General features: G+C 35.5%; 2 protein-coding genes across 3 annotated transcripts; one reads left to right on the top strand and one right to left on the bottom strand.

The window, feature by feature from the left end:
* Window positions 1–8,341: 8,341 nt before the first annotated feature.
* On the bottom strand, window positions 8,342–14,420 carry LOC100371683 (coiled-coil domain-containing protein 170-like). Of its 2 annotated transcripts, none has more exons than XM_006820571.3 (10): window positions 13,992–14,420; window positions 13,791–13,861; window positions 13,455–13,503; window positions 13,047–13,172; window positions 12,024–12,428; window positions 11,405–11,590; window positions 10,955–11,266; window positions 10,502–10,702; window positions 9,289–9,705; window positions 8,342–9,010 (listed from the first exon to the last, which is right to left on the bottom strand). In XM_006820571.3, the coding sequence occupies exons 1-10, from the start codon at window positions 14,244–14,246 to the stop codon at window positions 8,489–8,491; spliced, it is 2,544 nt and encodes an 847-aa protein (XP_006820634.2). In that variant the 5' UTR covers window positions 14,247–14,420; the 3' UTR covers window positions 8,342–8,488. The 2 variants fall into 2 exon arrangements, with proteins under 2 accessions (XP_006820634.2, XP_002738131.2); XM_002738085.4 differs by having other exon boundaries at window positions 9,289–9,687.
* A 79-nt stretch (window positions 14,421–14,499) lies between these two features.
* LOC100371530 (cytochrome c oxidase subunit 7A2, mitochondrial-like) lies at window positions 14,500–23,017 on the top strand. Its single transcript, XM_002738084.4, has 3 exons — window positions 14,500–14,638; window positions 22,341–22,457; window positions 22,720–23,017. Exons 1-3 carry the CDS (start codon window positions 14,567–14,569, stop codon window positions 22,861–22,863), a joined length of 333 nt encoding a protein of 110 aa, XP_002738130.1. The 5' UTR covers window positions 14,500–14,566; the 3' UTR covers window positions 22,864–23,017.
* Window positions 23,018–24,273: the final 1,256 nt, after the last annotated feature.

Here is a 24,273-nt window from a genome sequence, read left to right as displayed (position 1 = left end):
ATAATTATAACAGCAAAATACTAGTAATAAAGAGAAATGGCTTATGAAGACTTTGCTAACTTAGTATACGGTTCTAGTTATAAACCGACGTTAGCTTCACGTTCATGTTCCACCATGGCAACGGTCGAAAACATGTTGTCTTTTGAGCGGGGCGGATCCGTATGCATACGATCTGCATAATTTCCAACTGGAGCCCTCGTTTGCAAGAATCCTAGTTGTTCTATTCATAAAGACAGCATAGATAACTTTTATTGTAATATAACTTCTGCTTTACGGGCTGCTGCCAATAAGAGTAATCCGCACACAAAGAAACTCAACAAGCCGGCCGTCCCAGGCTGGAATACCATTGTGAAAGATTACCATGCGAAAGCACGTTCTGATTTTCTAATTTGGAAGGAGCAAGGATTCCCTAAGTCGGGCCTATTTTTTGAAAATATGCGTAAGTCTAGAGCCCAATTTAAAAGGCAACTTGTCAGATGTAAAAAAAACGGAAAATGAGCTTAGAGCCAATGCTTTGGCGGAGAGTCTTAAAAATGACCCTGTCGATTATTGGAAAAGAATTTCCTTACGAAAAACAAAATTGACACCACCTACTACTGTCGGTGGTTGTACTGGTGACGATGCTGTGTCAGATATGTGGCAACGTCATTACAAGTCTATACTTACTAAGACAGGTGCGGATTTTAATATTGAAATTCCCACTTCTGATTTTACTACAGATATGTTAGTTTCCCCGGAAGAAATTTCGAATATGATAAAAGAGTTAAAATCAGGAGCTTTTCCAGGTATTGATGGTATTAGTACCGAGTTTTTTAAATATGCACCCCCTAGAGTTTATGTTTTGCTATCCATTTGTTTTTCTGCAATTTTGATCCATGGCTTTGTACCTAATCAGCTTATGTGTACTGTTTTAGTCCCCATTCTAAAAGATCCCGGGGGCGATATCTGTGACCAGTCTAATTATCGTCCGGTTGCTGTTGCAACTGTGTCATCAAAACTGTTAGAGAAAGTTTGGCTCAATAGATGTATTGATTGCCTTTCTACTAGTAATTATCAGTTTGGGTTTAAGCCAGATCATAGTACTGACATGTCTATTTTCGTTTTAAAAGAACTTTTGTCATATTATAAGAGATTGAATACACCTGTTTTTGTTACGTTTATGGATGCCTCAAAAGCATTCGATTATGTTCGTCATGATATTCTTTTTGAAAAGTTATTACTTAGGGGTGTTCAGACTTATTTAATGAAAATTTTAATTTTTTTGGTACAAGCATCAAACATTTGTTGTTAGATGGAATAAATGTTTTTCATTCGACAAACGGTGTGAAACAGGGTGGGATCTCTTCACCTATATTTTTTTTACAGTTTATCAAGTTGATAACCTCAGTAATGAACTATCCTCCCTTCCATTTGGTTGTTTAATAGGGAGTCAGAGAATTAATCATTAATTTTACGCTGACGATATTGTAGTATTCAGTACAGGAGCGTATGGTCAACAATTACTAGTTGATACTTGCGGACGGTATGGTATCTTTTTTAATGAGAAAAAAACCGTATGTATGTTAATTCAGCCTCGTTTTCGAAGGTTAAGGAATGTGTCAATTTATTTAAGTGGTAGACTACTTGATTGCGTCACTGTATATAAATATCTGGGACACTTGATCACGAGTGGCCTTAAAGGGGAACCGCTCAATCCCATGGATTGCACCAAAGAATTATGGGACACTATTGTTTATGTTGTTTACAATGTTAATCTATCTTTTGTTATCCATTGTTATTTTAATCCAGAAAGTAAATTTGTTGTAAAATTAATCTTAACTGGAAGGTGCCCCTTTAATGACAATGTTGACATTCAATGTCATTTATTTTCTGTATTTTGTGATATTCCATATTGTGCATTTGTGTGGTCTAATTTTACACTTTGTAGTTTTAACTCTATTAGGAGAGCACACTCACTTGTGTTTCGTAAATTATCTGAGTATTCACATTCTGTTGTACAGAGTAATAGGGCATTGTTTGTTAATCTTTATATTAGATCTTTTGATGAAATTCTTCGGAAAAAGACATTTAGCTTTATGGGTAGACTGCACCTTTCATCTAACCCCATTGTAACAACAACATTGTACATTTCAATTCATTCCCAGAGTTTAATATGGAAATTATGGGAGAAGAGGATTTTTTTTTTTTTTTTGCTATGGATTTTTTATGATCTGAAATAAACACATAATAGTAATAATAATAATAATAATAATAATAATAATAATAATAATAATAATAATAATAATAATAATAATAATAATAATAATAATAATCATATAGGAAATAACATCTTGTCAGGTAAGTGACAGTGTTAGTACTCATATTTGTGACACTTAACTTGTTCTCTCATATTTCTGATTATTTCAAAACTACCATTATACCCGGAACTGTTCCTGACCGTGACTAAACAATCAATCGTGTGTGTATAGTGGTAACAACAACTTCAGACTTTATTTCAAGCTGTTTAAATATATAAATTGCTGAACATGAATTGAAGAAATTAAAAAAAAAACGCAGTATGTCAAGTAGTGCAACTATGATGGTCGCTACATTGTACGGATACAAGAAATCGTGTTGTTCGCTATCCACACATCATGAACATTATTATTTCATGAATAATCGGGATCGTTCGTCCTTTCACACAATAACACGCACCGGAAAGATTCAGTTATAAGTTCCACTCTCTGCCAGGTAGAGTCGCCCCACGGTCTCTCACACAAGCGCCACTCTCAAATTCCACTGTGACTTTTTTTTTTTATTTCAGATTGACGATACACTAAGTAACATTTAGATACGCAAGGAATTCTGGGTATTGATTACGCCAATCATATTACTCTTGCGTCTCTATACTTTAAACCATGGAGGTCCATGTTTAAACTAATACCAGCACTTATTACAAAGTTGAGAATGTTTCAATTTATCAAAGTCAACATTGCTATTAATCACTGTAGGCAATCTTTGAGTGACAATGTGCACACAATTGTTTACTCGCATAGCAGAATTCATCTCTAAACAAACCATGCATGCCCGCTTCTATACCAAAGTCAGCGTAATGATAAATGACTCACGTGTTGTTTTTGCTAATGGTTTGATGGTCGCAGGACAAGTTCACACAGATGTCATTTCCCCGGTCTAACCTCAAGTCATGTAATTGAATATATTACGGCACAATACCCATAATCCTTATGGTGTATATTGTATTACAATGGATGAAAATAAATTAATGATACTACCATGCTTTTATGATGGACATAATATGAAGGTATCTTATTGTCGACCATGGTCTATCGTGTTTGACCAGCAAATGACCACAGTCACTGACTGCAAAAATGAAACGTTTCAGAATCAAGCAGAATGTAGTCAGCTGTATACACGTGTAGACTAATCTATAACACATACTTTATGACATTATTTGTTCACACTTCTTAACACAATTCAAGCTCAAATTTGATACCACTGCAGAGCCATGAAACCACGGTTACTAAAAGAGACGATTAGGAAACGAACCATGTTCTTTTCATTGGATGCGTGTCGCGGGTAAACATTTGAAACAAAAGACGTACTAATCTGTGATAAATCATTAACATAAAATGTAGACAGGAAATCACGCAATTATGACGTCATTTTCCCCAGAGTTCATTACAATCAACAACTGCACGCCATTTTATTGTGTCTCTGTCGATACTTTCAGTAATACTAAAGTGTAAGTTGTTACAGTGAATCCTGAAGAAACCTGTCGCTCGGTTTAAACTCAATACAAATTTGCCTGTCTTGTGTGGCATTTTCGTTTCTAAATAACAAGATCGGCAGAAAACTGAAATAAAAAAAACAACAAAACATGATCAGAAAAAAAGACGTCAAAGAAACCATACAAGTGTTTATATTTCAGCCAGGCGAAAGTTTTAATGAGGAGCCATGATACCACGTACATTTTGTTGGAAATAAACAAAATATGCGATAAGATAACTGAAATGACCCGCCCATGCTCTACAAAATGCATGTAAGCAGACCAAATATGCAACAACAGGCAGTTCCAATGAAATTAAGAACGGTTAAAAAGGGTTCGAAAAATTGATTTGGCGAAGAGACTGTTAGAAAGTTGTACCGACAGTTTAATGTGTTAAAAAATTGTAGCGTTGACTAAAACCACATTTAACGGCACGCTGAATATTGCAACATGAAAAATTTTCCAAAAAACTGAAACAAGGACAGACAAGAACAATTAAACAGGCATTTTATGAAACTGGCGGAAAATGTTGAATACATTTTCAACAATTTCTACGGCGTCTACAAAAAAAGTGTTACGACTTTAAACAAAATGGCTGATACAGTGACGCGAAAGAAAAACGATAAAATTTACTCTAATAAGCCCCCAAATCGCACACAACCTTCATAAGTACGCACAGTAGTATACTAAAAATTCATTTGGTAGTATTTTTTATAATATAATGTATTTTAAAATAGTGACTTAGGGGTTAGAATTTTTGTCACTTTTTCTACCGGGACCCAAGCTTACTCTCATGACAACAGTGAAAACGATAAATGACGATTCTCGATTCTGAATGTTTTCACAGTCACAAAGAGTACTCATCCGAAATGTACGTGTGGTTCTTCGTAGAGCTTGTTCACTAAACGTGGATATTCTATCGAAAACGAGCTTAAAATTTCAAATTCGCTAAACATCAAGTGATCGACACAAAAATGAAACAAAATGGTGGGCCTTGAAATCTCAAGCAATAGAGGGCATGCACAAATACAGTAGGTGTGTCTTGTTTACCTGAGATTTGCAAGAGTTTGAGCTGGCCAACATGTTAGTTTTTTTCATATGGTTGATTACTGGCATGTTGATTTCCCATTTTTGAGCCATATTTTCAACTTTCTTCGTCATTTTCATATAGCAATCTCGTCATATGTTAACATTGTCGTCTATGGAAATTCAATTAGTGGTATGAGCCCTGAAGTAACAGTTTGCCTAGGACCACCTGAGGTTGTTGTTTTAACCATAATTATGGCTCTATTCACTGGAATTTAGTCATTTTTGGCAGATCTCATCTTACATAACCAAAGTTTACTTTGATCTAATTATTATAATTTTTGACCTCTCCTGACCTTGCATAGATCTGATAATTATGAGGTTGTGTGTTCAAGCACACATTTCATGAGATCAGCTCCATTGATTTGGCAGGTATAGTGCAAAGTAACTGGGAATCTTTTTTATTTTTATTTTACCACTTTTCTTGCTTTGTATTCAACTATTTAGACACAATGGAGTAATTTTTTATCCAGAAATGTTATATTTTGCTATGCGTTTCACCCATTTCTGTCAATCTCTTATATCTTGGTTGAAGATTTTGAAAATTTGTAATTCGGTATATTTTTTGCCCTAATCTTATTAATTGGCTGTGGTTGGGCTGTGGTCTGTAAATATAAATGTTTTTATTAAACTGGTCCAAAAATTTTATTCATTCATCAATGAATTATTCATGTCACCACTAATTTCAATGGCTCTAGGAATTCTGAGAAAAATGCTTAACCCCATTTTATGGGTTTTTTGTCTTATTTTCACATTATGGCAGACAAACTTAACAATTTGTAGTGCGGTCATTTCTAATGTACCGTATTCAAAGTTTAATGAGGTCAAAATCCCAAATATTTAAATAAATTCTCAAAATTGTGTTGTGTATCTTGTCACTGACAAGAGATTTGCATACTGTCAGTATATTAGCCAAGTAGTACAACTCTTTCAATTTCACAATTATTGCTCTTTTCTCAGAATTTTTGTGAATAGTTAGCTAATTAATCCCATCTTGAGTTTATTATTGAACAGTGCATGTACCCCCCCCCAATTAATCAGAAATCCTGTTGATTTGAATTTAATTTGATCAGGGATGTGTAATACAAGTATTTTATATTTAGATCCTTTTCTTGTTTGTATATTTTTATTTCTTTTTAAATCATAAAATTGTTTCGTTGAACTACTTTTTTTCACATAAGATTTGATTAAGTATTTTATGTTGAGCAAATTCTATGTGTGGCCATGGTAAATCAAACCACTGTTGTGTTTTGGTATATCCAAGGTTGCCCGTCACAGGTCTCCGGCCTAAATGCAGATACCGTGGAATTGTTTTTTTGTTTTTAATTAATTGGAGAAATAATGAGCTGATGAATTGAGACTTTTGATTCAGTAGAATTTTTTTTTTTTTTTAAATTATAGTGATAAACTACTTTTAATTGTCATTATTCTATGTATTATTTCTAGAAATTAATTAAAATTACTAATCATGCCAAACGTTGGTCTGTACTTGTTTGTGGTGAATGAGAACATTATATTTTACAGTACTGCATCTAATAATCAGGCTTATATTCATTGCCTACCATCTATTTTGGTGTTATGCTGAGTGTGTATGTTGCCACTTTCTACAACTAATTGTCTGGGTATAGGGCGCCACCAAGTGGTAGATTTTGATAAATAACTCCCAGGGTTTAAATTTTGGGGATTTTTTTTGCATGGGAAATTACTCGTCTAATGATATTCCATCATATATAAGATCAACAAGAACTTTATTAAACCTTCTTATTTCTCTGAAGGTCTCATGCCACTAATTAACCAATTTAAATGCCCAGCAAGAACCAATGAAATTTTTTAAATATTATTTTTCTCAGGTGCTCCATGTTTGAGGGCGTAATCACCTGGGTCAGAGGTGAGACCAACATGTGGTCTTTTGTTTACTACTTAGCGGCTGTGTACCTGTGGGTTTATTCTGTGTGTTAATGGATGTTCTAATCTTGGTGTTTTTCCAGTGATTTCTCTTGGTGCAATCCAAATACAGTAGGTGTGTCTTGTTTACCTGAGATTTGCAAGAGTTTGAGCTGGCCAACATGTTAGTTTTTTTCATATGGTTGATTACTGGCATGTTGATTTCCCATTTTTGAGCCATATTTTCAACTTTCTTCGTCATTTTCATATAGCAATCTCGTCATATGTTAACATTGTCGTCTATGGAAATTCAATTAGTGGTATGAGCCCCACAGCGCGACACGCATCCTTGAGGGATTAGGCAGATTCACACCTTTTAACAATAGCGTTTCCTAACAGTCTCTTTTAGTAACCGTGATGAAACTAACAATTGAGCTAACATCACAAAGCTTTGCAATCGCTCTAGACAGAAATAATCCCAAAACATCATCATAATCTACTTATATGTCCAATTTCGTCATAGAGGACGCACAAATATTGCGACAATATTAGAATATTATCACACCGTAAATTATTGTTTGGATAGAATAGGACTATATTGAAAGCTATCTGTATTGATTGATCACATGCACTGTTATGAAACTTTGACCCCCTGGCCTAATTTGCATATCACCTGACAAATAAAAATAGTTGGCAGCCAGCTTGGATCATAACAATCAAGAAGGTATTTTTTACATGCTTGTAATGAAAGTTACACAATGTGCACTTCCATAAATTACCTCCATTTCAAGCATTACATCATAGATTTATAGTATGATTGCACTTGTCTATAGCGTACAGTTAACAAGACAAATATCACTCAAATGACAGACCACAATGGGAGGCAGGCATTCATGAAATCAACTTGCAATCTAATTTGACAGCAATACATGCTATGCAGGGCACACAGAGATTGAGACAGTATTCTGCACAAAACACTACAGTAGTTGTGTGTAATAAAAATTTAATTGATATCTATAAGAATATGTATATAATATCAAAATGTTTTTTTTTTTTTTTTATAAAAGTATGGTGATTGTGATAAATACTACATTTTATTACTTTAGATATTGACTTATTATTATCTAAAAATGTGTTTATTGTCAGGTGGGCAATTCCAAACTGATAAATACATTACATTATTTACAGAAAAGAAACAAATGTCAAAGTTTCACCCGATTACATTTAATTATTCATCATATTATTATTTCTTTTCAGGACGTAATCTTTTATTCCTATTATTATTACTCAAGTTCTAAGTGTCTGATTATTTAACAATTTTGACTATGATCTTTCAATCGTGGAGTTCTGTATCTGATTTATTAACTAGTATTTGGCATGAAACATTTCAAATGTTTGTCATGATTATATAAAATTAAATATTTTTTTTACAAATGAACATTCTAGTAATTAATGCCCACTAGACCTACATGACTATTTTACTGTTAGAGCACCCTCAAACTAAACTAATGCCTAGTAACAATTTTATTTGGTATTCTGAACACCTAATTATTGAAAACTATGCTATAATTCAGAGTCAGTTGACAACAAGTAGACCACAATACATTTTTATCCTTGCACTTAAAAATTAAAAGTTTTAATTTTCTTAAAAATTCTCATTAAAAATAAGATTTTGTGTTGTGTATTTAAAAGATACTGAAAGATTTTAATGATATCCTGAGCAAAATATGTCGCAGACATTTCTTATGTATTTTAATATTTTGTCGTGTGGATATGGCGTCTTCTACTTGGAGATAAAGACCTTGCTCTTGATCGACGTGGACTAGTTCCAAGAATTCCTCGCGCATCCGAGAAACCATCTTTCAAACCACGCTCCATATCTGTGAGACTGTGCTCCAGGGTGTGCGTAGTGAAGGAATGAGAATGGTGAGCTTGAATCAGCTTCTCAAGACGTGCAATGATTTCGTAGTCGGGAACCGCCAAGGTACCAACATCTAAACCAAGCATACGTGCCATCACTTGACGGAAATCAACAAGTTGGCGTTCACGTCTTGCCGTTTCTTCAAGTAGCCGTTTCGTTGCTCTCAGCTCGTTCTCTACTTGGACCAGAGCTGTTTCGACACGTGTTCTCTCTTCAGTAACTTCATGTTCAGTAAATTCCAATTCTTGTTTGATGCCGGTAAGTTTACGTGACTGTTTTTCTTTGGTTCTCTCCAGATGATCAATACTGCTCAAAAGTTGTTCAATTTTTTCTTGTTGATCCAAAGTCTGTATCTGAAAGTGAATTTAGATGTGTACATGTATATTAGAGTTTATCAATGTACACCATTGTGAATTCAACAAAGTGATATTGCAGTGATGCAGTCACACATATATTTCATACAATTATTATTCAATAAATCTTTTGACCAATATGTTGCGTTTAGGAATCTACAGCAATTAAAGATGATGAGATCCAAGTTTTCAAACTGCATCATAGTAATCACCTAATCAATAGAATATTATATAATTACTTGAATGAGTGTCAATTATAGGTGCATGTATATGGTTACCTTCAGATTGCTGGAATTTAAGAGCTCGACTTTGAGATCTTTTATGGTTTCTCTGGCAGTTCCCAGTAATCCTCTCAATCTCTCATTCTCTTTTCTCAACTTTTTGTAACTGAATTCCAAATCATCTCGGTCTTTTTGCAATCCTGATCGGCCATGCAAACCTTCTTCTAAGTTGCTGATCTTCTTCCTGAGCAGGTCAAGATGTAAGTCTTTGCTGTCTAACTGTTCTCTCAGATTCTTCACTTTACGTTGCAGAGTATATACAGCAGTCGTCTTGTTAGCTACAGCATCACTCTCCATTCGTACCAACTGACTTGTGCGGGACATCAGAGCATCTTCATACATATCAAAACCAACATCTGAAGCCATTTGATCAACCTTCAAGATGGATGCCATCTTCTGCAAAAATGTCATATACTGTTCAAAGCAAAGAAAAAACAGCACAGATAACCTCTAGTAGGAAGAGGAGTGTGATAGTAACAGTAGTGACTACAAGAATACATGTAGTGCAAGCGTTGAATATTTACAAAAATATTATGTGACAAAACAAACTTTTTAATTAATTGTTCATGCCATTTATTCTATTAACATCCATTTTCTTTATACACAAATTGACTTATATATAAAAGGGAAGGATCATTTATTATCTATAACTGTACATGCAAAGGTGCTTGTGAGAATATAACAAACAAAATATTCATAAGGCATGATGATCATAATTGTACACAACAGTACAGACACTGCATAATATTATACATCTCAAATCTGAGTTTCTCAACAAATTATTATTCTTATGGATTATTAGACATGTAGAGTTTTAGATGCTGTAAAAAATAAAGGTCAAACGTCAAATACAGGGTTTTACTGATGGCCATTTTGTTTTTAGAAGTAGATGTATATCAATATGTGATATGCACATAACTGTGCTAGTATAATACCCACAATGCAATTGTTACAACTGTAAATCGCTTTAATTTCTTGCGAGAAAAAATTTCATCAATTTTGCAAAGCAAAATTTTATAGTGCTAAACTTTTAAGTGTCAGTGACTTTATCAAAATGTTGTCTTCATGAATTACGTAAAATCCTGAAATAATTGAAATTTCAAAGCAGCAAAAAGTGGTTTACAGTGTCTTGATGTTGGTTAGTGTAATAAGCAACATCAAATTGTTAAGTGAATATTTATTATCTTTACAGTAAACAATGTTAACTAACCTTTTCTTTATCTGAAAGAAGACCATCTCTGAGGACTTCTCTAGTGGCAAGTTCTCCTTCAAGACTATGCATTCTTCCTCTGTGTGAATCAAGTTCAAACTCTGCTTCTTTTGCACGACGAATTGCACATTGATGTAAATTAACTTGGCTTTCCAGCTGATCAGTCAAAGTCTTCAGTTTGTTTTCCAATAACTCTACACGCTACAATTAATAAAAAAACACAATTTAAATTTTAAAAAAGCACTTATATTAAACTTGTTGGGTCATATGACATGGTCACATAATTGCTTGCATTCAATAGTAAAAGGAAATATGTGAAATAGACACAGCACCATCTGTAGTCAACTGTAAATTAAATAATATATTTCTCTCACAAATGCATCAGTGAATGGGTATACCATGTTTACTAGAGTATGTTACAGGATGGGTTAAATACAAAACATTGATACTTACTGCATCTTTTTCCCGAACCGAGAGGTGGAGTTGTCTTACTTTCTCTTTAATAGATTCTTCATCGTATGACATAAACGAATCACCTAACAGAGCTGCAAGCGACTCTTTCAAGGATCTCAAAGAAGCTTCAGCAACCTGAGCATTATACTGATGTGTCTTCAAATCGTGATCCAATGCAGAGACTCGTGTATCTCGATGTTCTAGTTCCATACGAGTGGATTCCCAGGCTCTTCTGTTAGCTTCCATGCGTTCTTTCAGTAATTTTACTTCACGTTCTAATTCATTTTTCCTCATCATAGCTGAATCTCTTTCCTGTAATAGTTACCATAATTACGATTCAACATTTAATAACACACACACAAGAAAGGATAATAGCACATTGCAAAGTAATACAGTGATTTTAATTCACTTCAATTAATTCACTTCATAACAATAAAACATTGTACTTACAACTCTCATATTCTCTACTGTAGATACGGTACTGGATACACTCTTCTGTTCACGTGATATTTCAGAAACAAGTCTCATAATGGTTTCTCTGCTGGCCTTGGATTCTAATTCAGCACTATTCAGATGCTCTGTCAAAGTATTCAGTCTGCCTCTCAGAAGTAAGTTTTCTTGAACCAGTTCATTTACCTTTTAGTTGACAAATAAAAGACACATTATATAAACATGTGTTTTAACATGACTGTCTCATTTCATTATGAAATGCATACAGTAATATCACAAGATGATTATCTGTTATGAAAACATGTTTTCCAACACTGCAAACATATTTGTCATGGAAAACACCTAACTATCAAGGCTTGCTTGACTGGTAATTAAGGGGTGGCTAGAAGAGTGTGACCAGACCTGAGCAATATTGTTTGCAGTGGCTTATTTATACATTTTTATTTTTCATGCATATGCCAACATTTTTTTCCCTTGCATGCAATTTTTTTCTCCTGGTGCCAAGCCTGCAAATTTTGTTTTCAAATAAATCTTCCAGCCACCCCCATAATATCAAATGGGTATCATCTAAACAGTTTATTTCCCTCCATATTTACATATATTCAATATTTTTATTTACCCGACTAGAGATCCTTTCAAAACCACCAGTGAGTTGACTACTCCCATCAATAGCCAAAGCACGACTCATTTCCAAACTCAGCTCAGAGAACCTCCTTTCAGCATCAAGTGCTTTCTGTACAGACTCTTCTTTCTCTATTGTCATGCTACGAATTCTGCTTTCCATTTCCAAAATACGATCTTGATGTTGTCTATTTTCTCTCTGAAGAGCAGCAATAGTGATCTCTCCTCTGGTATGAGTTGTTTCCAAGGAACCAGTTTCATTTTCAATAATACGTAATCGCTCTCTCAAAGACTCAATGAGAGCAGCCTGACGACTCTCATTCTCTTTATATGTTCCAATTTCTAACCGCATATCTTGCAGCTGCAGTTCTTTGGCTGTGAGTTTTGATTCAACATCTCGAATCTGTGAAAGAAACAGAAAATTGTTTGACTTGAATTGAAATAGGTATGCACAATGCAAAAGTTGGGATAAGTTATTATATACTAAGCCTTACTCTGGTTTTGGACATAAAAACAAGCCCAATAGTGTCATTTTCAATTGATCCATCACTTTACAAAAATGGAAGAAATGAAAAAACAAGAAAATTGAAAATTCAATGTGCTACTGTCAAAGAACATGTTTTCCTGATGTTTAATTTATATTTCTGTGGGTAAGAACACACTTTTAAATAATGACAAGTTTTTGCAGAATAATTCATAGTTTGAAAATTACTCAAATTATTGAAGGCAAATCAGAATAAAATTTGCCATTGGTGAAGAGTCTGCTGAAGCCAAGCAAATCCATGTGGTATTATGCAAAAATTATGCAAATGACTTCTATCCAATAGGTCAGTGCAAGAAATTTATTATTTATTGAAATAATAATTACCAGTAAAATAAAACAATCAGTGATGTAAGAACAAATGATATATGACCTATTTGGCCTTTGCAAGCAACTTGCATATACATACAGTAGCTAAGTAACCAGTGAATTCTGTAACTACCTTTCAGTAATTATACAAATAGAAGTAAGTGACGTTACCTCTGACATAAGTCTGTCATGCTTCACCTGCAATGCCGTAAATTCAGATCTTGTAGATTCAGCCACAAATCTTTGCTGTGAAGGTGATCTACTGCGAGACAGTTCAGCAGAATACAAGGCTTCAATCTAGAAATAAAACATATGTTAAATCAATGATATATTTGGTAAAAGTAGAGTTTGATGCCGAAGGCACACCCTAACACAAGTAATAGTGGTTCCATGTAAATAGCAACGCTATTTATCTCATGACAATGGTTTCCAGTGGACATGAATAGGAATGTATTGTGAGGACAGACAACAGTTATATATAAATGACCTGCAGACTGAGGCCATATATTTAACCAGAAAAACGACCCAAGTATGAGATTAATTTGTGTAATGTTTAGATTAATTGCATGTGGTACTTACATTAGAATCATCTACACTGCGTCGTCGTAATCTGGGGGATTCCGGAGCTCTAAAATTAATTATAAACAACATTCTAACATTTAATTTAAATGATACAATTACAAACAATATTCTAATAATTTATTATTAATTATAATATTATGGCATCTAAAATTTTAGCTGCACGAATTATTATTATCAAAATCGCTGTTTTTGTCATATCTGACTAATAATACTATGTAACTGTCAGCATACTGGTAGTAATGATGCAAAGCGACCATTCCAAAGTGATGCGTTGTGTTTGGATATTGTTCCATTATCATGTTAATAATGTTAGAAGAGAAACTAAAGCATTACCTTGTTAATTCAGAAACTAGACGGTCTTTCTTCTCCAACTCAGACCTTAGAAACGAAACTTGGTCGTGAAGCTACAAAAAAAAAAAAAAAACAAAAAAAAAAACGTAGAAATACGACGATTAACTTGATTTAAACTACTGGTCGAGAAACCCATTGTTCATTTTGTTTGTCAAACAACGCCGATCTTCGTGAAATACATACCTCTTGTACCATTCGATGTGCTGTCGGTGGGGGAGCTGGTGTGTGAGGTCCCCCAAGTACAGGGCTTGCTGATCGTAGGTGCAAAGACGAAGGTGCCGACCGATTATGAATCCATCTATCCGCGCTACTATCGTGGAAGGACGATTCGTCAAATCGGGTTAGCTTACTCCCTCGGTAATGTGAATCAACCAAACCATGGCGAGGAGGCAGTCTTGGTAAACCATCAAGGTGACCGTCTCTAAAATACGAAGACATGACTATATTTGCGATCTCATAAAACGTAAAAACGGACCAATGTTTGGCTTAGGTTATGGTGTATTGGAGTTTCAAACGGGAGTGAGACTGTAGTGAAGTACAATGTGTATATCGCGTGGTCGGCCTGGGCAACGCGAAATAAACACAGCAAAATAAAACAACACACGGTCTCGTTTTCATCCTAATTATCATAATTATTTAAAACCTTTTCATATGCAAATAATGTATAGAGGGCGCTAAGCTTTTTCCCATAGTTCTTTACAACTACTTCCGTTGCCGGAGTAAATGTATGAATCGCTCACCATATCTAAGAAAAAGCAATGTCTTATAAGTTTAATTCCTTAGCAGGAAGGTTAACCAAGTCAAGCGCCTTTGCGGCTTACATTCCCCAGGTGAGCGTAATAGTATATGATTTGAATGACAAAGAGCAATTGTCAGTCTGAGCGACGACTTGACCTAAACGAAGCCGGTGAGTCGGTCAGATCATGGACGTATTAGTATGATGATATGTGTATCTTACAGGTCGTTTGGACCCCTAGCTGCAGTTCTGTAGCTCGCTCGCTTGGTTTCGCTGTCGGTTATTTTGTTCGTCGTGGTGTTAACGCGAAACCAGGGAGCTACAGTTCCATCCTATGCGAGTTACCATATTTTACCGACCTGAAATCAGGTCGGGCCGTAACAGCCGTTTTTTTTTCATTATTTTCGCCTCAAGTTTCTACTTTTCTACTGTCGATGGGTCCCGAAACTATTTCATCAATTATTTTGAGGGCGATTGTCCGAAATTGGTCGTTTTCACGACGAAAACTGCGTGATCCCTCGACGCCACAATCCTCAACATTTGATCCTAGCATTATTTTATTGGGTAAAACGAGAAGATACCTAAATTTAGCGATAGAATCGCGAATTACGGCGACCCCTCGACGTTTCGACCCCTTCACAGTAGAACTGTCACAAACGTTTGGACCCACTATTATCACCAATAAGAATAAAATGTATAAAATTAGTTTATAAAAAAAACAGAGTTGCAAATTACAGCGGCTATCTTTTCTGATCGAGCCCTGGGCGTTGGAGAGAGTTTCGCGATTCTGTTGCCAAAGTCAGGTATCTTCTAGTTTTATGCAGTAAAATGTTGCAACTTTTGACAAATAATGCGTAATTCCCAACACAGTCACTCGAGCAGTTACCCTATCACAACTTCTGATTCGTGGTTGTGGGATTGGCGTGATTGTTTACCCTACGGTACGGTTGTATCACAACTTTTGATTCCAGTTCCCATGGTCACTATGTCAATTCACTACATTCACTCACAGTCCCTCCACAACAAAACAAAAATGCTGAAAAACCGCGAGTTTTTGCCTTGGTTATTTTTTTATCAACGAAAAACTGCGAACTCGCCAAATTTGGTTGCACAATTTCCCTATATCATATGCTACCAGCGACATCGATGCCAGCTGACTGTGGTTCAATTATCCACCATAGACTCCGGTCAGTCAAAATGACTATTTTGAACTGTAGGCAATAATCAGCGATTCTGCCAATGACAGAGAGATAGAATCTAGGTCAGGGGAAGCCCCATGACCCCAAGAAAAAACCTGGGCATCGTAGCTTAATCACTTGTTGATTGCGTTATGTCACCTTTTACTACTGTAATTCGCTTCCCTCATGCATGTCGTCTTTATTTTATGCTTGATCTACGCATGGAGGTAAATAGTCTCTTTTTACCTCCATGATCTACGTATTTAGAAATGAATAGATGTAATGACAGCTCCATGACTCGCTGCCGTTTTTTTTTTGTCTCCTCGTTTTCGAGTTGACTGTACAGTGGTTATATTCAGAATTTGCCAGCATAGAACCTGCATTCGATATTCTTTTTGCCGTGGCTGTGTGCGAGGTTCTGGGTCCTTGCCTTGAAGGCGTGTGTTTGTTGCTGGAGTTCTGAGGCCTGAGATTTTTTTTCAGAGCCATCAAAATCGCTGAGTCTGACTGCGTCGCTCGTATTTTCACAGCAAGGTCGCGCGTCTGTAGGATTTGAGTACGAAAGAAATGCAACCAGACGACACTGATTACCCGTGTAGAACTACTTTATTTCACCTCTGACCCTGATACATGATATTCAAATTAAAGTACATTTGAACTATAGAGGGTGCTATGTCATCATGACATTATGCTGAGTAAACATTACATCTCTTTGCACCTTGAATAAAACGAGTATATTGGTAAATCAGGCATTAGATGTTGTCAAATGTCATCAATGAGCGAGTTCTCAGTATTTCAATTACTTAACTGGACAGCAATTCAAAATCATGAATTTGTAAGTTCAAGTAAATTACAAGTAAAATCATGGATTTGTAAGTTCAAGTAAATTACGAGTGAAATCATGAATTTGTAAGCTTGAGTAAATACAATGAAATATAAATTATACACTACATTATCAAAACACATTAAACTATTAAAAGTTCAAACCTAACTTAAGGGGAGACGTTTCTAGCACATTCACCCTCTGCTAAGTGATGTACTCTTGCAGGTAGGATGGCGGCTTGCGTTCACGAGTCGGATAACGTGGTGCAGGAGGGCTAGGTGTGGTCTCTGGATCATTAGTAGTGTCCCGAAATCAGCTGGAATATCATTTTCTTGCTCATCAATTTGTGTTGGAGGTTGGCATTTGAGGGTCTTGAAGAATGATGAATTTCTCGTTATCTTATGGTCACTTCTAGTTGCAGTAATCATGCTGCCTTGGCGGAGACTTTATATGGTTTTGTAGCGTATGGCGAAACTTATTTCGGAATGTATCCTTTACGTCTGGCTAGTACGGTCTCGCCAATTGCAATATGATACCATCCCTCTATTGGCCAGGTAGCAGGCTCCTTCGTCGACCTGTTTGACAAAGTGGGTTTGTCCTACGCAGCGATCGTTGGCTACAGGTCGGCCTTGTCCCCCACCATTGAGAACATACGGGAACAAGACTAGCCGATTGTCCTATTATTAAGAGACTATTTACTGCTTTCCAGAACCGCCCAACTGGGACTTGTCGGTTGTGTTGTCCACTCTAAGCAAACCGCCCTTTGAGCATCTCCGATGAGCACCACTCACTACTACGACTGTATTAGAGGTCTATAATACTTTAACTGCCTCGACACAGAGCTTGCAGAGACACCCAAGTATGAGCGCATGAGTTCTGCGAGATTTATAACTCACTAGTGCTAGCGTCAGCCCCCAGGCAAGGTAAGACACCACCCTTTTCGGGTCTTAACTAAGGTGTTGAGTGATTACTGTAGAGTGTTTCATCCCGGACTGGGAAACTACTTTCATCATTTTTCTGTTTGCTCGAAAGCACATACTCGCACATGGTGAACATTTTGGCCTATAGTACTTGAATGGAATGAGAACATGTTTCGGCAAAGCGTTAGCTACCAGTGTTGCCGAGACGCACATTCGTCGTGGATTAGGCTGATTGACACCTCTAAACAATAGCGTTGTCAGTCTGTTTATTAGTTGTCTGAGCTTCCAGTAAAATACCCTTTGTCACATGATTTCAAATGCTCTAGACTCACTCCACACAATATGATTTCTGATGCTGGTTCTCTGATTATTTGTTCTTTTCTCTTTCTACTTTTTTTCCAAACATCAAAGCATGAAGTGGAGAAAAGAGCATAATGGGATAACTTGAATTCAATGCAATTTAGTAAGGCAACAGTCATGACATGATAATAAAATAAATTGGTATTTACTAATACTATATGGGGCAGTCATACTGTAATACTGTAAATGTATTAATTGTTCACTGGGTATTATTATTTCGCTATTTTTGTGGATAAGTAAAATCTTTAATACATGAATATGTAAAATATCAATAAAACTTGTTGTTTCCTTGACAAATTTGTGAAATTAAAACACATTGCTTAAAACTTCAAATTAGTAAAATTAAATGTCAGTGAAAATAAATGAACACCTCATTACACGTAGAACCTAAACACTTTCTCTGGGTACTAGTATTTAAAACCAAAAATATCGTTCAACGTAAGGAGCCAATCAGTGACATTCTTACAGTTGATCAGTTATTTTGGTTTCAAATCTGAATAACCTGTTTCTTATTTTTAGGGGCCCAAGCCTGTAGGGCGTGGCCCCTATTCTTATTTTTCGTTTTTTAGGGGCCCAAGCCCGAAGGGCTAAACCCCTATTGTTATTGTTCAGTTTTTCCTTTCTTCTTTTTTTCTTCCGTAATTTTCTTTCGTCAAGTTGTTTGAGAAAACCGCTGAACGAAATGGTCTGAAACTAAGAATACTTTGTAGTCCCTATTGTGCATAAGACTTTGATAAGATTTTGATTGGTCAATTAGTTCGGCAGCCATATTGGATTGAAGTTAAACAGGAAGTGGCTATTTAACCACTTTCTGAGGGTCTAAGAGATCAGGTTTTTTTATGGCATATAGTACAACTCATGTGTAACAGATATTTGAAAAAAAATTCTAAACGTAAACCTCAACTTTTTGCGCTATGTTTTTTCTCCCAAAAACGGGGAAAAACGCTTGAAAATCTTCTTCTTCAGAACCACCAAACAAAATGCTTCCATATATGAAATTTAGCTTCAATATACGAAGCACATTTAAGTTTGAAAAAATTGTTATGATTGGTCACATTGTTTGGTCGCCATTTTGGATTTCTTCTAGACAGGAAGTAGTTTTTTTTATCAAGCCACAATTATGTGATCATTTTCTAATCAGCTAAATTGCAGCTTTATAGTGACCTCTTTCAGATATCAAAGAAAAAATTCAGATAATTCACATGGTTTGGCCGCCATCTTGGATTTTAGGCAAAATTGACCAAAATTTTGGACATTTGTTTCTCAGAGGTGCTTCAACCGATCAACTAGATACGTTGTATATCAGATGTATGGCCATAGCTCCATTTTAAAAAAATAATATATTTTCGATCAGTCACGTGGTTTGGCCGCCATCTTGGATTTTAGATAAAAATGACCAAAAGTTTGGCCATTTGTTTTTCAAAGGTGCTTCAATCTATCAACTAGATATGTTGTATATATCATGTTTGGCCATTGCTCCATTTGAAACAAATGATATAATTTTGATCAGTCACATGGTTTGGCCGCCATCTTGGATTTCAAATAAAAATGACCAAAAGTTTGGGCATTTGTTTCTTAAAGCTGCTTCAACCGATCTACTAGATGTTTTCATTAATAATGTCTGGCCATAGCTCCATATGAGAAAAATAATATAATTTTGATCAGTCACATGATTTGGCCGCCATCTTGGATATTGTGCAAACAGAAATTGTTCAATTACATTTGTTGTATTGGTCCGATTGGAATAAAATTTTGTACGTGTATTCTACTCTTTAGATACATTCTTTCCCCTGAATGGCATATGGCTAGGTCATGTGGCTACGCACCCATGGGGTGGGGGGGCTTCTAACCTCATTAATATGCATAACTGCTATATCTCAAGCACTGTTGTAGTTAGGAAGATGATTCCTGTGTTATCATGACAACAGTGAATAAGTGATGTGATTAAAATAAAAGATGACCATATATGGTCATGTGAACTCATTAATATGCATAACCATTATATCTTAAACACTGTTGCAGTTAGGAAGATGAATCTTGTGTTATGACAACAGTGAACAAGAGATTTGATTAAAATAACAGATGATCATATATGGTCATGTGAACTCATTAATATACATAGCAGTCATATCTGTAACACTGTTACAGAACGGGATATGTAACTTGTACCATAATGAAGGCATCAAACGAAAGATGTAACTGACATAAGAATTGGCCATATATGATCATGTAACCTCATTATTATCCATAAACACATGGCTCATTATATATTTTGAAAACCATATCTCAATAACCAGACCAGGTGAATACATGGTACCAACTTCATTTCAACCTCATGTTACTGATAATTCAAGCTACCTGATTGTCTAGCATGTGACCTTATTAATTATGAAACATAATCTTGTCAGCTTGGGCCCCGGTGACGCCGCTTGCGGCTTTAATTTCTTCTTTTTTCGTCAAGCCGTTTGAGAAAACCACTGAACAGAATGGTCTGATCATGCTCTATACTGATAGTCCCTAATGTGAACTGGTGCAACATGCTTTCAGAATTTTGATTGGCCAATTAGTTTGGCAGCCATATTGGATTAAAATAAAACCGGAAGTGGCTGTTTGACCACTTTCTGAGGGTCTAGACTTCTAGATTTTTTTATGGTATATAGTACAACTCATGTGTAATAAATATCAGGAATAAAAACTTTAGCGGGCACATATCTTTTCCCGCCATTTTGTTTTTCCTAAAAACGGCAAAAAACACTTAAAAATCTTCTTCTTCAGAACCGCCAAGTAAAATGTACTCGTATTCAGTACTTAACTTCGACATATAGAGCAGATTTAGATTTGAGAAATTCATTATGATTGGTCACGTGGTTTGGCCGCCATTTTGGGTTTCCTCTAAACAGAAAGTAGTTTTTACTCATGCCACACTTGAGGGATTATCTTCAATATTACTGTATGGCATCTCTATATCAATCTCTTTCAGAAACCTAAAAAAGATTTTAGATCAGTCACATGGTTTTGCCGCCATCTTGGATTTTAAGCAAAATAGACCAAAACTTTGGGCATTTGTTTCTCAGAGGTGATTCAACCAATCTACTAGATGTTTTTATATTTACCTTGCCTGGCTTTAGCTCCATATGAGAAAAATAATATTATTTTGATCAGTCACATGGTTTGGCCGCCATCTTGAAGTTTGTGAAAATAGAAATTATGTTACTACATATTTTGTATTAGTCTGATTTCTTTCAAATTTTGTATGTGCATTTGTGTCATCAGATGCATTATTTTGCCCCATTAGCACACTGCTAGGCCACGTGGCTGGGCACCCATGGGGTGGGGGCTTCTAACCTCATTAATATGCATAACTGTTATAACTCAAGCACTGTTGTAGTTAGAATGATGAATCCTGTGATGACAACGTTGAACAAGAGATTTGATTAAAATTACAAATGACCATATATGGTCATGTGAGCTCATTATTATGCATAACTGTCATATCTCAAACACTGTTGCAGTTAGGAAGATGAATCCTTTGTTATTATGACAACATTGAACAAGAGATTTGATTAAAATAACAGATGACCATATATGGTCATGTGAGCTCATTAATATGCATAACTGTCATATCTTAAACACTGTTGCAGTTAGGAAGATGAATCCTGTGTTATTATGACAACATTGAACAAGAGATTTGATTAAAATAACAGATGACCATATATGGTCATGTGAGCTCATTAATATGCATAACTGTCATATCTTAAACACTGCTGCAGTTAGGAAGATGAATCCTGTGTTATTATGACAACATTGAACAGGACATTTGATTAAAATAACAGATGACCATATATGGTCATGTGAGCTCATTAATATGCATAACTGTCATAACTCAAGCACTGTTGCAGTTAGGAAGATGAATCCTGTGTTATTATGACAACGTTGGACAAGAGATTTGATTAAAATAACAGATGACCATATATGGTCATGTGAACTCATTAATATTCATAACCTTTATATCTCAAATAAATATGGAACCAACTGCATTTCGACTTCATGGTACCAATCATTCAAACTAACCAATTGTGTATCATGTGTATCATTTGACCTCATTATTTATGGAATATATGCTTGTGACGCTGCTTATAGCTTTAATTTCACTTTATTTTGTTTCAAGCTGTATTCAGACTGGCTGCTCTATGTAGTAAATATTAATATTAATCACATTATTTTGTTATCACTTGTATGTCAGCTGACTGTGAGTAAGGCCATCAGTGTTGAATGTTTGTCATGAAAAATATGTTAAATCTAGTCCAGTTTTTTTGAGATAACCTACTCATTCATAAGAGACTTCTTTTCAATTATGTTTTTTTTTCAAACCGCTGCCAGTTACCGTACTCACTAGTTGCTTTCAAAGAAAACACTTAGATAGAAAGTAGTGTGTATATCTTTTTACTCGGCTATCCAACTAAATTGAAAGGCTCAGTGTTTAAAATGACTTATGATTTATTTATTTACTTCCAGGGATTGAAGGCAAGCCCTGTGATTCGGGCACCAATTGTATGGGCACAGAAACCAACAACTAGTCAGGATGCTGAAGGTGTCAAAAATCAAGTTTATGAAAGGCAAAAACAGTTTCAGGTATTTTACCCAATGTATGTTCTTAGCTTTATTAAATAACTGGAAATCATTTTAAAGAACGATGGACATTAAAACGCCAATTATCTTAATTAATTGTGCAATATCATATTTGTCAATGTGTATCTTTGTATCACTAAAACAGATTACCTTAATAATAACATCTATCTGTGTGATGACATTTGAATAGTCAGTTCACTAGTTTAGAGCATATGCATATATGATGGTGGAAAATGTGTTAATTATGTTTATTTTTATATTTCAGAGAAATAAGGAGATTCCTGTTCATCTGAGAGGTGGAAATGTTGATGTTATATTATATAGAATTACCTTGATAGGCTGTGTGTTTGGAACTTTTTGGACAATCTATGAACTTGCCAAAGCATCATTTCCCAAATCAAATGATTAAAGAACTAAAACCTGTTGTAGAATGCTGCAAGCTTTCCACATGTTATTCCTTACAGCTGAGACCGCTACTTGAACTGTTCATATGTTTGCTATTGACAAGAAGTCTTATATGAAAATGTCTTATATGAAAATTTAATAAATACAATTTGATTTGAGTTTGTATTTTGTTGCATTTAGTCAAATGTGAGACTTGTTTTAAATTCACTGGATATTATGCATATTATGCTTCTTAGCCAAAAATTAAAATTGATTACTAAATATATGCCATACAGCGAAAATCGACCCAGCTCGACAGTTTGACACGAGGCGTGCTCAACTTCTTGTTTATTTTGTTGCTTTACTGAATCAATGAATGGAATCATATCAAAGGTGGTGCCGATAAGATTGTAGCACCAAGTATCTGTTGTAAAACCTGTAGCACATGTTTATCAACACCGGGCAGTGACTGTAATGAACACATCCAATTATACAAAACAAAACACGTTTTATTCGACCTGAGCATGGTCAGTATACATCTTAGCAGTTTCGCAACAAATGAACTATGGAGAAAAACATTGAAGCAAATACTGTTTGTGAAATGATAAAGTAGTGTTAAACAACCATACATGTAGTCAGTAACGTACAGTGTCTAGCGTAAAACTAATACAATTATTCTATGGGAGGGCGAGACGTTGGCGATGGTAGACCCTGCCATGGATACGGCTGTTGGTTTCTGTGGTGGTATGGACGTTGCTTTGCAAGCTGTGGAGTAATCCTCCATGGATTGCAGTATGGCTGCGATACATGGGCATAAGGTGAATACATTCAATAATATGGATTGTAAGACTGAATGTTACTCCATGTCTGGTTAGCAGGAAGTCCCGAGTATGGAGTATACTAGTGACTTGGTGTACCGATGGGCGTCTGGTTATGAGTTGCATTCACTGGTGCAGATGTGACCGCTGTTAGTTAGAAGTTAACACCTATGTGCTCTAGGTGCATTGCGCGTGACAATTTAGAGTTTTCCATTTTTCGTGCTGTTCGTGAGATAAAAGCAGCACACTGTCTACAGTTTTTCAGAGATGTCGAATATCTAGACTTGCAGTGAAACAAAAACTATACATGTTATTCATGTATATATGGTACGTAAATGGACCTTGTGACGGTGATTGAGTGTAGAAAATAATAATATACATTTGTTATCACTATACTAAAGGATTAAAATATGAAAAAATATATTAGTGTCTAATTATTACAACTGACAAGAATCAAGTGACAGGTGTGTTATTCTATGAATAAAAACGTGTGTAGCTGAAAATTTATGGGTGGGTCTCGCGGGGAGTAGGGCTTTGTCGCAGTAACTGGTCCATTCATCGTTGTTGAGAATTAAAGTTTTATGTTTCTTCACCAACTTGCACTATTCTGGGAATAC

The sequence above is a fragment of the Saccoglossus kowalevskii genome, chromosome 2 (assembly GCF_978046115.1).
Source record: "Saccoglossus kowalevskii chromosome 2, keSacKowa6.1, whole genome shotgun sequence".
In the NCBI taxonomy this organism is placed as follows: Eukaryota; Metazoa; Hemichordata; class Enteropneusta; family Harrimaniidae; genus Saccoglossus; species Saccoglossus kowalevskii.
This window is presented reverse-complemented; position numbering and strand designations above follow the sequence as displayed.